Source organism: Centroberyx gerrardi, chromosome 20, assembly GCF_048128805.1.
Source record: "Centroberyx gerrardi isolate f3 chromosome 20, fCenGer3.hap1.cur.20231027, whole genome shotgun sequence".
NCBI lineage: Eukaryota > Metazoa > Chordata > Actinopteri > Beryciformes > Berycidae > Centroberyx > Centroberyx gerrardi.
In genome coordinates, this window is record NC_136016.1 from 16,329,643 (window position 1) to 16,345,122 (window position 15,480).

A 15,480-nucleotide genomic window follows, 5' to 3' on the forward strand; every position below is an offset into this window, starting at 1 on the left:
AATACGAAGCGGGAACTTTCCATGCAAAGAACATGGAAGTCTGGAACAAGTGGAGAGGCCATTTCATGGGAAATGTAGATCTGTAACTGCACTTATAAGTAGCCTATACAATCTTGTACCCAAGCCCTCAAAAGTTACAAAAATGTGCATGTCTTGTAACTGCTTATGTTAAGTAACTGGGGGCTGCAAGATGATTTTTTAACACAATCTATTGCTTTGTTTAGTTGATATAAGATGTGTCCCCCCCAATGCCTAAGGAAAATCGGGTTAGTCATTGCATTCGCTGTCGCATTGGCTATAAAAACCAAGGAAAGGCCAGTTTTGGTCAGCTGGTTTTGGGGAAGCGTTACCGCTGGCGCCGCTCCTTTTCCGTGAGACAACGGGTTTTTTTCACCGTAAGACATCGTTGAGGGCTTAAAAACCCTTTCAGTGATGCACCATGCGCCGGGTTGGTGCTGGACATGGATGTATTAAACGGACGCATGGCTTGCCGTGGCACTGCCTCTAGTGGAATAATGCGGTTACGTTTGCATTAAAGTAATTGTTTTCTCTATATAAAAAAATAACATCAGAAACAAAAGCACGAATTTAGCAGATACACGTTGTCTTTCTTTCTGTCATTACAACATTCCGCTGGGTTCAGTTTGGATTTGAAAGGACAGAAGTTCAAAGAAACAAATTTCTTCTCTAGGCTTTACGGTAATAAATACCGTAGAAACGGAAGTCAAAGTGACAACTTCCTTGGCAACGGGAAGCTTACCCTCCACAATGTCCACAATATATTGACGTTTATTGGAAAGCATTTTCTAAATAGCTTAAATTATTTAGACACTGTTTATCTCTTTATATGTCTTTATATGTATGCTTCAGAAGTTCAGAAGCGAGGTAGGAATGTTCTGTAGAAAATAATTCCAGCTCAATATGTTAACGTTAGCTAGCTAAGCTAACGCTAGCTAGAATCCGCAGCTTAGTGGTAAGTGTGCTGTTCACTGCACATGTGTCAGTTTTGACGGGATGAACTCCCACCATTTGTGCCATTCAATTCAGATACTTATTGTCTTATGTGGACGTTTGGCTCACGCAGCCACAGAAGCAGGGGTCACTTCACAATCCCCTCTAACCATCAACACCAGCCCGACAAATGGAGAACCTTTCAGCCCTACAACCCCTGCTCCAGGGGCTACATCTGAGAAACAGGAGGACTCTACTAGCATCGGTACCTCTGAAGTGGCCACTCCTGAGCCTGACTCCACAGCCAGCATCGGTACCTCTGAAGTAGCCACTCCTGAGCCTGACTCCACAGCCAGCATCGGTACCTCTGAAGTGGCCACTCCTGAGCCTGACTCCACAGCTAGCCCGACCTTGTCTGAAGCTCCTACTGTGGCGGTGACCACCGAAGCTCCCTCCCCAACTACTGCCACTCCTGTAGTGATCCCAGATGGTACAGCATAATGTCTTGTCAATGAGCTGAGTGACTAACCTGCCCTCTTATGTGCTCTTGCTTAACCTGTGAATCCCAGAACTTTCTGTAATCAAAGCTTCAGTTGTCCTGACTAACACGACTCTGTATTTCTCTGTTGTTTTCCAGTGTGTCTCTGTGATTTGACCCCAGATTTCTGTGACATTGGCTGCTGTTGTGACATAGCTGATTGTGGTGTTGCTGACTTGAGGACCGTCTTCACTGGATGTCCAGAGAAAGCCATGTAAGTAGCCGTTAATGCTGTAAAGTTATATCACGTGAAGTGCATGTCTTTTAGCATTGAAAAGAGCTGGAACTCTATTTTACAGATCAGGGGTTTGCATCGAGAAGTGGCTGATGTTCAGAGCCAATGTGGATCCGTCTCTTGTCACTGTCACCGACTCCTTGTTCTGTGTCCGGCCCGAAGGTAAATCTCCATCTCTCAAGCTCAAACTGACTGAATAAATTGAGGCACTAGCCCACAGAGAAAGACTTACACAAAAATAAGAGAAACAGCAGTGGGACAAGAGAGGCCAGCTGAGAAGCTGACCTCTATCCAGACAAGTAACACCGTGTCACCATCTGTAGACCCCACTCTCTCTTGTTAAAGATAACACACAGTGTAGAATTTCCTGTAAGTGTATTATTGTCAAATTAATTGTGATTACAACCATCAGAGCTACATTGTGTATCCCCAGTGAGCTGCTCTCTATAGTCACATTTCATTATTTCCCTCCTAACTACTTCTGATATATATCTTCCCAGTCTACTGGAAGGGATCTTTCAGGAAATCAAGCCCAATAAATCTCAAATTGGACCAAATTAAATCACAATGCAGGTCACATACTACAGTTGAGAACAATATTTAAAATTTTTTAGCATTTGTAGTATTTGACTGTGTCATAACTAATTTAACAGCAGAATATTAATGAGAGACACATTAATAGCTACTACTAATACAGTTAAAGATCTGCCTTCTTCCCAACCCCTGTCCCTACAGATAATGCTACAGCATCCCGGACTCTCCCAGCTCTACCTCAGTATCCAGCTTTAGGAGACTCCTACCACTTCTCACCTCCAGGATCTGCGACCACGAGCCTCCACACCAGAGACTTCTACAGGGTAACAGATATGTGGGGTTAAGGTTTTCTGTTCATAGTAATGTATCTGAAGTATTTTTTTGTATTGTTTGTTGTGATTAAGGTTCGACTGATATCGGAACAATATTCATAACAATCAGTGAAATTAATGTAATGCTCTTTATTTGACTGTTGTAGGCTGATGATGTCATCCTGACCTATTTCTCCAAATCGTCTGTGCGGGGTCTCCTTCGTCAGCCTTCTCCAGGGGCAGCCACTGCATTCTGTGTCAACCGCAACCCTGCCAGTAAGCTTAGACCACATACAAAATACAGTATCACTTTATAGCAGTTCCCAAACGTTTTCATGTCAAGGCCTCTCACAGAGTGGTAACCACAGAGTCTTAGGGACCCCCCATCTGAGTATTGTTGTTGGATATGATTTCATAAAGAACTGGACAACTGTTCATACTGTCGGTGGGGAGATAACAGTGGGGAGAGAAAGCAGTCTTTCTCTCACTGTCCTGATTACACCACTCCACATTTTGCTGGAAGACCCCTGGATCCCCCTCAAGGATCTCTGCCGTTGTTTATCACAACCATGCCTCTTTTCTAAATGTCTTCTGTTTCCCTCTGCTTCCAGAGTTCCTGAGGTCTGTGTCTTCGTCTTGTACCCGTACCCTAACTCCACAGTCCTGCACCACAGACCCAAATCTCAGCGCCCGCTCCTACTACTCTGACCTAAGTCTGATCAAGGTCAGCCTGTCCACTTACACTAAACACTAAAAACTCTCACGCACATAATAACTGCTGAGAATCTCACAGCAGATGGACTTGCTAACATCAATATTTTCATGACAGATCCCAGTAGCAGAGACAGCAGAAGTGACAGATTTGCTGGTAAGAGTCATTGTATTGTACATGCATCTTAAAGCCATACTTCACATTAGTAGAACTCTTTCATTTTTCATCACGCACGCCTCCATAGAAGTTCATGAACTGTCAGTCTCCAACATAAGCTGCCATGTGGATCCACTCTCACTACCGGCATTGGGGCTTTTCTTTCGCCAGTTCAACAGACATAAGTACTTCTTGTAAAGCACAGATCTGAGAATTAAATACTATTCTCTATATCTACATTACTTGTAGTTTGTAGTTGTTTTAAATCTGGTTATAAAACTACTGTTCCTGATCTCGGTTCTGATTGGCTGAGTCATGCTCAAAGCCATTGGAAAACACATGATAAACACACACTGTAAAGTATGGCCTCTTCTTGCATATTGGTCATTTAGACTAGATTTTCAAAATGAAGGTAAATCAGTGGTTGTAACCACAGCTCTCCAGAGGTTGACCAGTCATGAATGCCTGTAAAGGTATGTGCACAAAAAATAAAGCTGTTCAACTAATATGTAATGTCACTTAAAGACACGCCATTTGTCCTCCAAAATAAGCATCACATTAGCTGGACTAACTCTTGTTTCAGATCCCAGTTACTCCACTGTCTGACTGGCCCGCACCAAGTCAACAAAACAACTCCTGTGTCAATGTGGTGGAAAAAGTTAGTAGAAGAGCTTCGTAATGATTGCTTCCTTCAATTGTGCTTTACATCACATGCATTTGTGTTCATATATGAAACATAAAACTCACTTTCTCCCTAATGCTCCCGCAGGTGGAGTTCGTCATAGGATACACAGGTAGAGGGGAACTCACGTATGCAACAGTGAACGTGGTCTTAGCTGACGTGGATCCAAGTCAGACGCTGTTGCAGAAGCACTCTGTAGAGTTCCAGGTAGCTTGTCAAATATGTTATGAACTATTCAAATTTGTGTTGTTTTATTGGATTCAAAGACTGTCTTTGAGTTTAGCCAATGTCATTTCTCTCTTGCAGTTAGCCACGCCCAGCCCTACTGAAGGAGGACCAATCCCTGCAGTCGGGCTTAAAGTGGGATCTCCTGTCATTGGTCGCTTTGATGGAGAAGTGAAGCCTGTATCCTTACCTCTGACATCATATGATCTTCTTACAAAAACACAGTTATATTTAAATTCAACCAGCTAGCTATCAGTCATTTTTGTGTTGTGGTTCCTTGACAGTGAGTCAGCTGACTGTTCTGGGGGTGTTACAGGTTGGGGAGTGTTCCTCTAACCCCAAAACAAGAGCACCCATCCTCTTCACACACAACACTATCACTGGCTGCACATTCAGGTGAGGTTACAGTATCTAGCATTCACTCTATCAACAGTCCTGTCAGTTAATTTTAGTTGTAAATGCTGTTGGGGCTGAAAACAGTGTGTGTTGTGTAGGAGACGGTTGCTGATAAAGAGCATTTATGTTCACCTAACCAAATTAAAGAAAAATGTAAGAAAAAGCAATAGTAAATTTGATTCCCTGTCTCTGTTTCATTTCTTTCTATTCCTCTCCATGTGCGCTCCAGTTCTCCATCTACTGACTGTTCTGAGCTGCGGTCCGAGCTCTATGGGATCTTGCAGGGATTGGCCACTCCTGACCTGATAGCCATGAACTCCGGCTCCCAACCGGACTGGACGAGAGTCATCACCCAGGAGTGCTCTGTCAGCTGGCAGGTACAGACTGGTCATGACCTCTGTCCTTTTAAAACACAAAAAGTAGTTACTGCTGTTTGCCTTTGTACAGCAGGGCAGCATTGGTAAGAAGTTGTAGACTTGAAGAGCACAAGACTTGAATAATGTGCAAGTCCTTCATAGCCCCGTTTGGCCCCATACTGGAACAGAGACTATGCAACTCTACTGATCTTTTCTTAGCTGAAAGATAACACAAAATGGGCCAGGAAGAAAATGAAAATTGTTTTTGTAAATATTTCTCCTCAGTAATGGAAAAGTTATTGAATCTCAGGACCGGAGTGGAAACCCTTTTTATGTTAGCACTATTACAATTTGTCCTGTCCTCTCAGGAATAATTGGGTTAATTATTTCATAGGAAACAAACAGTGTAATGCCAAAAGTCCCCTTTCCTGGGGCTGGACTTTATCCTGGCATTTACTTCATTTTGAGCACATCTTGTAACTGTATTAAAATACCAGAGGTTTTAATCTATAACCATGTCTCTCTCCTCTTTTTGTCCCTCTCTAAGGAAACATGTGAGTCGGGCTGCGTCCTGCCCCGCTCCCTCTCCGTCCAAGTGCTGTGGGCTCGGCAGGGTCTGCTGGACCTGCCCCAGAACTACATCCTGGGGGCCAAATACCTTTTCCACTGTCACAAGATCAAGGTATGAGCACATGTTCTCTTATTCTGAGGAAAACATCAGCTGTTCCTTCCTTCTGGTGTAACACATGTTGATATCCCTCAGGGAAATGCCTTTGTCCTAACAATTCTCCTCTTGTCTCTTTTTCAGTGTCCCGTCTTGTCCTCTCTCGCTCTCACCACTGAGGTGAAGTTTGTTGACATTACAGTTTACCCAGAACCCCCCAGGGGCTTGCCTCAGCCTGACTGGAAGTTTCCCTTTGGTTTCTTCACTAGAGGAGCTGCTGAGCTGGACGGGCAGACTGCTAGTAATGGGGGTGACACTGGCAGGGTCACATGGAGTGCCATGCTGCTCACAGTAATGATGCTAACAGGATTAGAATTCCTCACCAGGTAGTTGGTTGGGCAACAGGGGAGCTGTTTGTAGATTTTTGGGAAGTGTTTCTTGAAGTTTGAGGACTTGTATATTGGAGGAAATAGTTGTATAGCAATGATTGATTTCTACAGTTAGTTAAAGTTATTTGCTTTTATTTTGTTTATGATGTTTATCCGCACTGTTGATAGTTATGTAAAAATGTTGTATGTACATATTTTCCTAAAATACCTTAATTTATTTTTTTGTACATTTTCAGGAATACAGACATTTTTACAAACCATTTTAAAGAGTCATAATTTCACTGAGGTAATGATACATTTGTTGCACACTGCTCCTCTTCCCTCTCCCTCTCCTCCTTTTGGCCCAGTTGGTTTCTGTGCGCTCGTTTCTCCTTCTGGCCTGTTTGACGGACGTAGTTGAGGAGATGGACAATTGCAGCAGGCGTTATCCCTTGTAAACGTGTAGCAGCGCCAAGCTGGAAGATAAACCATGAAATTACTTGCATTCTCATTCTCTTTGTATGTACCAGCGCAGAGGTTAATTCAATTCAGTCACCTCAAAAAGGAAAAAATGAAAGAGTGAACTGAAATATAGGTTTCTATGCATGACTGGCAGGTAGAGGAAGTTATTTTCACCATTTCCAGGTCTTTAAAATATGGAAAACCGCCAAATATTAGAAGAATATTTGGGAAAGACTTAATTTTACCACTAGTCAGTGAATTGCTTGCCCCGACAAAGACTGTGCACACCAATACTTATTAAGTAGTAATATTAGCCTCAAAGGTTTAAACAATAAATGATCAATCTACAGTGGTAAAACTGAACAAAGGGTGTAATTTTAAAATGTAAAAGGATATAAGCAGCCTTTGAAATTACATTCTAAAAAAATGATAAAGGGAATATCAACATTTATATTTAAAAAAAAATTCAATTACTGAACTATAAAGAAATCTGTGCGAACTCCAGCCTGGGTGCTGACAGGTGCTTTGACTGAGAATGAAATTAAGTTAGTATAATATGAACCAGTCTCTCAGATCATTCACAGCTCTTTGACAGAAGTATATCCTGTATGGTAGACTCACGGTGCTGGGTCGCACTCTGTCCAGAATCTCTCGGACTTCCATAGACAGAGACACTGGCAGAGAGAGATAGTCCATGTCCTGTGGGAGAGACAGGCTCTCCTCCCTCCGAATTCTCTCCATCTCTTTCCTCTGTAGGTCACAGTGCGGCCTGTATACAGCTAAATGACAGAAAGGAGGATGTCGGTCATATGTTTTTAGAGAAAGCATGAACTATGCTGTGGTAGTGTAAAAGGCCACAGTACAGGAGCAACATTTTGAGGCAACGCAGAAGGATGATTGTGCCAACAATTATGACAGATTTTTATATAATTCTTTTGTCACCGTCAATTTAATTGTGTAATCCACAATGATTTTGTTGCAGGTGTTAATCCCTACAGCTGGTAAAGGCAAAATTCCCCTTCCCCATTGCCTCAAAATGTCAAAATGCGATCTTTACCCTCTATCTTGAGTCTTTGAGAGAATTCCATGTAAGGTGAAAGGCATTCTGGGAAGACAGATGCCAGCATTTCAAAGGACACGTTGTTGTACTGCAACAGATCCATACCACTGAAAAAGAAGAAAGCAATGGTACATTATTCCAACTTTAGTCTAAAATATTTGCAGTGGTGGAAAGAGTACTAAAATTTCCAACTCAAGTAGAAATACTGTTACTTTGCATTTTACTTAAGTAGAAGTAAAAGCACTGGTGTAAAAATCTACTCAAGTAAATTTAAATAGTAGCTCATTTAAAATGTCCTCAGAGTAAAAGTTAGAGTGAGTTACTTTTTAGAAAAGAGAACAATGTTAACTGTGATCTTTTACATGCAATTCTAAAAGGACGAGTGGACAGAATTCAAACTAGATTCTATTAATTGGAAAAATTTGAAATTACAAACTAAAGTGCACAAAGTAAAGCCAGATTACTCCTCTCAATTTACGTTGGTCCAGTTTCTGTTGCTCAGAGAGCCACAAAATCTGTACTCTGGATGTGATTTAAAATGTTAAAAAATTACTGACTTTAAAAAATACTCCAAAAAGTTAAAGTACACAAAAAAGCTACTCAATTACTGTAACGGGAGTAAATGTAATCAGTTACTTCCACCTTTGAATATCTGTCACTCACTTCAGGCTGCTGCTCTTGGTCTCACTTATGCCAATGTTGCCCAACTTTTTTTTCCAGGAGCTAGAGGACAGAGCCAGAGACTGCAGGGCCGTCAGTGCGTCCTGCAGACTGTCCCGCACTCTCACTGCCTCCTGGTAGCGCGAGGAGGACACACATCCCACCTCCTCAAACCCTGACAGAGGACAAAGTCTATGAGATGAGGGAAACTAATGTACATGAATAATGAACTGTTACTGGGCTTTACAAACGTTTTGACACCGGTCTGTGAAAATGATGGGGCCTGGAGCTGCATCTATTTTCCACTGGCATCTCAACATTATTGTGAATTTCTCATGTTAGCATCAGGGTGTCTGCAAGTTTCAGAAAGCCAAATTTAAGACTTTTTAAGACCTTATTAATGCTACCTGGAATTGATTTTATGACCACTTAGAAAAAAAAATAAAATAAAGAAACAAAACTGGCAAAAACAGACTATTTCTGATTAAACATAGCTAATGAAAGTTCTGAAACTATAAATTGGCAATATAAGAAAAAGGACAACAGGAAATTAATTGATTAAGGACATGAAGTCCATAGTAAAGCAGATATGATGCATACAAATAACCCTGTTCTGTTTTAATCTAAAAGTGAACATGCAGCACAACGAAACCTCCCTGCATGGTGGAAAAAATAAGACTCCTAATAACTGTCTAATAACTGTATTTAAGACATTTTAATGCTTGTTAAGACCTTAAATTTGGATTATTTCAGACTTTTTAAGGACCTGCGAGACACTCTGTAGCATATGAATGACTTCTATGTCTACATGAATATGCAAGAAAAAGGACAGACATATTAATCTGTACTGAATACCCTCTGCACACACACCTACACTCCAAGGCCAGGAAATGCTATGGCTACCTTTCAGCGTGAGGCGGAGGTCGGCGTTGTCCGGCCTCAGCGAGGTTCGGAACTCGGCCCGGCTGGTGAACATGCGGTAGGGCTCCGTAACCCCTCGACCCACCAGGTCGTCAATGAGAACTCCGATGTAGCTCTCTGTCCGAGACAGAGACACTGGAGGCTTGGAGAGGGCCGAGCGACCGGCGTTTACCCCCGCCCACAAACCCTGCAGAGACAGAGGAGATTTTGTTTAGGCTGTCACATGGGAATTCAAACGTTTTCATATTGTCCACATCATCAGACCTAAGGTGTGACGGAACGGCACATAGAAACCTACAAAATCAACCATATCTCCCTTGTGCATCTAATTCTGCACTGCAATTTCCTTATCTGAAGGTTTTTTGTGCAGATGGTGGCTTTTTCAGTGTAATTCACACAGGATACAATATGATCACGGTGCAATTCTGCTATTGTTATGATTTTGTATTGGAAATTACTGGCTAATTTTTGTTTGGAAAAATCGACACTGTTATAACCTGCTTTAAAATTAAATTATTTGGCACTGAAAAGCATCACAATACTCAAATGACTAGAATAAATACATGGATGTACAAATGTAGATTAAAATGTCAAGAATTATGTATATTGGCTAAAACTAAACAAAATTAATGAAATTTAAATTTAATGAAATGAATAAAATACCAGTGAAGTGAAGACTGAACAAAATTTACAATCGCTGGCAATGTCACCAAAGACCAACATTTGCCTTAATGTGAACAGGTTTCACAATAAAATAACCATCTCTTAAAATTGCTAATTTTGCTTGAAAATAAAATTCAAAAGTCCTTTTTCAAAGTAATGGTGTAGAAAAATCAAAACAAGTATTTCAGCATTGAACACTTAATATGTTTGCCTGGGCCTGCAAGAGAGACATACAGTAATAGAAACTAACAACTCTAAACAATCACAGCAACAGGACTCTATCATCATGTGTCCACCTGCATTAGTACACCGACTAACAGTTGAGATGAGTAGAGTTCATCCCTCCACATCCCAAGTATTACTAACAGCAGCTACCTGTGCAGCCGCCTCCTCATAGCCTGTTGTTCCATTGATCTGTCCAGCTAGAAAGAGACCTTGGGTGTTTTTCACCTGCAGGGCCGGGCTCAGCTGGGTGGGGCACACAAAGTCATACTGCACGCCATAACCTGGAAAACCCAAAAGAGGAGAAACGTTGACGCGCTGCAACACACTTCTATCAGATCCATAAAAAGCGTGCATAAAAAGGACTGAAAGCTGTAAATGATAGGCTTTCTCTGGCCAACAGACTCAGATAGTGTACCAGGCGTGTGGATTTCAGCCCTGTGCAGCGGGGGGATTTCTCTAAGGAGGCGGAGCTGCGTGTCAGGGGGCATGGTCATGGTCAGACCCTGAGGATACAAAAGGTCAGAGGTCACCCCCTCTGGCTCCAGCCACACCTGGTGGCTTCGCCCGGGAAAACGAAGCACTCGCGACTCAATGGAAGGGCAATATCTGAAATGAAATGAAAAAGAAAAAATGAAATGAAAAATGAAAAAGAGCTGTTCTGTTGAGTTTCAGAGCAAACACTGAATACACTGAGGGGCGAATTCACAAAGAATGGATTGCGGCCGCTAATAGCACCATGAATTGCGCATCATTTGCACCCGCTATTTGCTCCGTCTCAAGGACCGATTCACAAAAGATATTGCGCTAATGATATGCCAGCGCAAACACGCCCATAACCTGTTGCAGCTGAGCGCAATTTGCCCCTGTTTTGCGTCTGATTGCAATTTGCCCCTGTTTTGCGTCTGATTGCAATTACCAATGTGGCAAAGTATAAACGTTGCCTTTGCGCGAAGAACACAGTAGGCAGGACAATGGCAAAGAGAAAGAGAAAAATGAAATTTTTAGACCGCGAGCTGCAAGTCCTGACGGACAAGGTGCAGAGGCATTCCTCAAAACTTCAGGCAAGAGATTTAATCGGGACTGCGAGAAACCATATTTGGGATTTAATATCCCAGTCTGTCAGTGCTGTTGGTGTTTCCAAACGCACCTTCAGACTGCAAAAGAAGATGGCATGATTTGAAGCGGAGAACAAAGGAAAAAGTATTCATTTATTTTTCATGACACAATTGCATCATGTCACTGCATCCTTTGTTTGTCATTGCATCTCACTGCATCCCAAAATAAACTAGAAGGGCACTCGCGAGCGCAGACCTCCGCCAAGGCCAATCCAGTCTTCTATGATATGCAAATGTGCAAGCGCAACCAATATACAGATCCGCTCCAAAATGTAATGGGTTCTTCCTTGGCCCATGCTACACCCTTCCACGAAGTTTCATGAAAATCGGGCCAGTAGTTTTTCCGTAATCCTGCTGACAGACAGACAAACACACACACAAACAAACGGCACCGAAAACATAACCTCCTTGGCGGAGGTAATACTGTAAATGAGTTTGGGCGGGGCTGTCCATGGTGCTGGATCTTTAGGCCAAAATAAAGCCCACTGTGCTGACTAGTGAGATAAGTGAAAATGAAATTGAGTTGTATTGATTGTTTGGTTGTACTGATTTATTTGCTTTTGTTGGTGAAGCAATCTGTGTTAAAGTTCTATAGTAATAATAATAATAATGTCAAAATATTATTTACAGACTGTATTTACAGACAATTTTATTTTTTAGGTAACACAAAGGTGGAATTGTTGCAGAGACATTTGCAAGGTCAATTCAATTCAATTCTCAGTTAAATCAACAAGTGATAAAGTCTGGGCGTGACACCCCTTATAAATGCTTCAGTTACCACCAACTCTCTGAAGACGCTAATAATTTCACTCTAACTGCGTGTGGCAATTAGCGCCGAGCTTTGTGAATTGGACTGTTTTTGCAATGAGGCTCATTTGCATAGAAAGGGGGCAATTTTGCGCCAAATGTATGCATATTACCTCATTTAAATACGTGCAAATAGCACAGGAGCACCGAGACGCTATTTGCGTGGCAGCGCAAATAGCGGGGCATTTCACCCTTTGCGAGTGCTTTGTGAATTAGACGGTTTCTTTTTGTCTTATTTGCACAGGTTTAGCGTCAGCAAAAGCCGCGCAATCCTTTTGTGAATTCGCCCCTGAATGTCTAATCTCTACATCAAGTGTGTATGTGTGTGTGTGTGTGTGTGTGTGTGTGTGTGTGTGTGTGTGTGTGTGTGTGTGTGTGTGTACCTGGGGCCCTTGGTGTCTTGCTGTATGTGACAGTTGAGATGAAGACTCTCCTTCACCACTCTCTCTACACCAGGAGTGGTGTAGGTCAGGTAGCAAGGCAGCTGCTCTTCAGGCTACATATGAAGAGTTTCATTACAAAATTAAAAACTCATCATTTAAAAAAATGACACCTACTCTTACAAGATAATTAATAGAACAACATTCAAAATTATGACAGTACTTTTTAAAAGGATAGTAGGTAAAAAGTCCCTTGTTGATAAAACAATTACACTTTTACAGATTAGATCTATTACATTTTTGAAATATTGAATGATGAACTTCACATAATGAGGTTTTTTTCTCCTCCCAAATGTATATAATGTAATAATATATACAGCATTTTGGAAATAAACTCATTAAACATAAGATAGCACTTTATTAATCCCCTTGGGGAAATTCAGGATACTACATGTGACAGCACTTTGACAGATTCTGATAGCATTAGCTCAAAGTGTATTAAATTAGGGAATGCTTTTGAATAACATGTACAGACAAGTTTGACTTGAAACTATCAGAGAAACTCAATTTTCATAGACAGTTCTATAGATCTATAATCTACTGGTGAAACACGCAAGAGGGTTTACACAGTTCCTTATTGTCCCCGTGTGATGTAGTTTTCCTCATGACCCTTACCTTGCAGCGTGTGTGTGTATTGAGGAAGCTGAACGGTGTGGGCTGTTTGTCAGGAGCGTGAAGGTGAGCCAGGGAAAGATCTACTGAGTCCTTCAGGATCCTGGGAGGGGTACCGGTCTTCAGCCTGCCCACCCTCAGCCCCAGCCTCTCCCTCAGCGTATGGGACAGCCCAGCACTCGACGGAGCGTCTCCAATCCTGCCCCCCGGGGACGTGGTCTGGCCCATGAAGAGGGAGCCGGACAGGAAGGTACCAGTGGTGAGAACCACTGAGCTGGCTGAGATAGGGTGACTTCCATTTGCTGGGGACATGAAGACAGAAGCAGGGAAACATACATTTGTTAACAGATGATTTCTTCTATACTTACAAATACTCAAATAGTAATTAGAAACATTGAAGTACATTTTACATACAGGCTAGACAGCAGGAGACCAGTGTCAGATGGTCAAACAATCTTAACATTTTCAAAGCCATCTTACTAATAAGAGTTTAGAGTTTATATTTGCACATATAAAATGCATTTTAAAAAGAAAGGGAAATGCAGATTGTACACAAGCTAAAAAAAATACTTATAAACATCTCACCTCAAATTAGGCAAACAAGCCAAATAATTAAAAAAAGCTCAAGATGATAAACAAAAATGCAACTGAATTGGATAACGCAAAATAATTGACAACAAAAGTCAACAAAAACAAAATCCATTGATGGAAATTGACAAAAAATAAGAAGTACTCAATGCAGAAAATTAAATCAAAGACACAATGAGAGTGGTTGTCAGTGAGAGGGTATGACCATCTTTGTTCCTTTGCATAGCAATAAACAAAGATGATCTTTGTCATAAAAATCTTTTCCATTGACTGATCACAGTGGATAGTAGATTCAATATATCACCAGCCAATTAAGATAACCAGAAGCCAAAATAATGTTTGAATAGAGCCATGATTTACTAGCATTTGGATGGTTGCTAGTTCTAATTTCAACCCCTAATCTTAATGGTATTGCTAAGTTTAAAATGCACAGACAGTCCTCTTGTGCTCCGTACCCAAACGTATCCCAGTGACTCTGTGGCGTCCCGGCTCCTCTGGGTTTGTTTCTGTTACCAGCAGCTCCTCCACAGAGCCCTCCAACACCGTCAGCCTGGGGGTGGACAGGAGCTCCGACTGACAGACACACAGACAGACAAACAGACAGACACACAGACAGACAAACAGACAGACAGACAGACGGATAATAAGATGGAGACCGGGAGAAAACTACAGCCAATCAAGATCTACACCTTTTCTTCTTCCTGGACAGACAAATTTCTCCTCTAATAATGCATCATCTCTTTCCACATCTGTGCGTGTGATACCTGGATGAAGTGGCGGTAGCGCTGGCGGTCCAGCTGGGCCCGTGGGCCCCACACGGCGGGGCCTTTACTACGATTCAGGATGGAGAAGTGGATCCCGGCCCAGTCCCCCGCCCGCCCGCACAGCCCGTCCAGAGCATCCACCTCCTTCACAAGCTGGCCCTTCCCTACCCCTCCCAAAGAGGGGTTACAGGACAGAGCGCCTGGGGGAAGAGGAGGGGAAGAAGGAGAGGGTGTGTGGTCAGAGCAGGCAGTTTGGACCCACACTGTGAATTTCAGAGGATTGAAAAAAGCCTGTTCTCTTACCAATGGTGTGTATTTTCTGGGTGACAAGGAGGGTCTCGGCTCCCACCCTGGCTGCTGCCGCCGCCGCCTCCGTCCCCGCATGGCCCCCACCCACCACAATGACATCATACTTCTGTCTGGCTAGGTGACTGGCAGACCTGGAAACCCTCAGCAGGACTTTCTGCAGCGGGGGCACTTTCTTTGCCAACATGTGAGATTCACATCTGTCAGAAAGAGGGATAGAAAATCAGAAGTGTGGACATGTCAGCAATGCAACAAACTCACCATAGCTGTTTAGGTAAACACTGTGGGTCTACAGTAACCACAACATACACATATTAAATGACTGTGGAAGTGTTGTGGGATGGCTTTCCCACATAACTTTAAATGGGAACAGAAAAACAGTAATACACATGTATAGCACCTAACATCAGTGTAGTCAATCCATCTCCACTAAGTTACCTCAAGTATTAACGTTACTTACCAGTTTCTCTGACAAAATACAGACTAAGAAGGTCTTTTGTTCAATTCCCAAGTCGCTAACAGAAGAAATCCAGATTCACGCAAGCGCCAAAGATCCTTGGAAAAATTACAAAACGCCTACAAGCACACAAACGTTCTTCATGGAGGCCGCCATTGCTGTCAGCTTAAAGCCGTAATAAACGGTGTATACACGCACTGATAAAGTTCATGTTTCAAGCCGGTTTGTCTAGTCATCCTGACACTTTTTTTGACACTGAATTTGTTGAATGA

General features: G+C 42.3%; 2 protein-coding genes across 3 annotated transcripts; one reads left to right on the forward strand and one right to left on the reverse strand.

Moving 5' to 3' along the window:
• Window positions 1–776: 776 nt before the first annotated feature.
• Window positions 777–6,299, forward strand: LOC139909027 (tectonic-3-like). 2 transcript variants are annotated; one of them, XM_071895935.2, is made up of 14 exons: window positions 779–1,441; window positions 1,589–1,703; window positions 1,789–1,886; window positions 2,460–2,581; window positions 2,737–2,845; window positions 3,181–3,293; window positions 3,399–3,437; window positions 4,021–4,095; window positions 4,207–4,326; window positions 4,426–4,524; window positions 4,637–4,740; window positions 4,970–5,117; window positions 5,644–5,778; window positions 5,905–6,299. In XM_071895935.2, the coding sequence occupies exons 1-14, from the start codon at window positions 1,015–1,017 to the stop codon at window positions 6,148–6,150; spliced, it is 1,950 nt and encodes a 649-aa protein (XP_071752036.2). In that variant the 5' UTR covers window positions 779–1,014; the 3' UTR covers window positions 6,151–6,299. The 2 variants fall into 2 exon arrangements, with proteins under 2 accessions (XP_071752035.2, XP_071752036.2); XM_071895934.2 differs by having other exon boundaries at window positions 777–1,441; window positions 4,207–4,524.
• mto1 (mitochondrial tRNA translation optimization 1) lies at window positions 6,271–15,448 on the reverse strand. Its single transcript, XM_071895933.2, has 13 exons — window positions 15,212–15,448; window positions 14,749–14,951; window positions 14,446–14,645; window positions 14,137–14,254; window positions 13,097–13,395; window positions 12,425–12,537; window positions 10,535–10,725; window positions 10,270–10,400; window positions 9,214–9,418; window positions 8,314–8,485; window positions 7,648–7,757; window positions 7,212–7,369; window positions 6,271–6,604 (listed from the first exon to the last, which is right to left on the reverse strand). Exons 2-13 carry the CDS (start codon window positions 14,936–14,938, stop codon window positions 6,428–6,430), a joined length of 2,064 nt encoding a protein of 687 aa, XP_071752034.2. The 5' UTR covers window positions 14,939–14,951; window positions 15,212–15,448; the 3' UTR covers window positions 6,271–6,427.
• Between the last annotated feature and the right edge of the window lie 32 nt (window positions 15,449–15,480).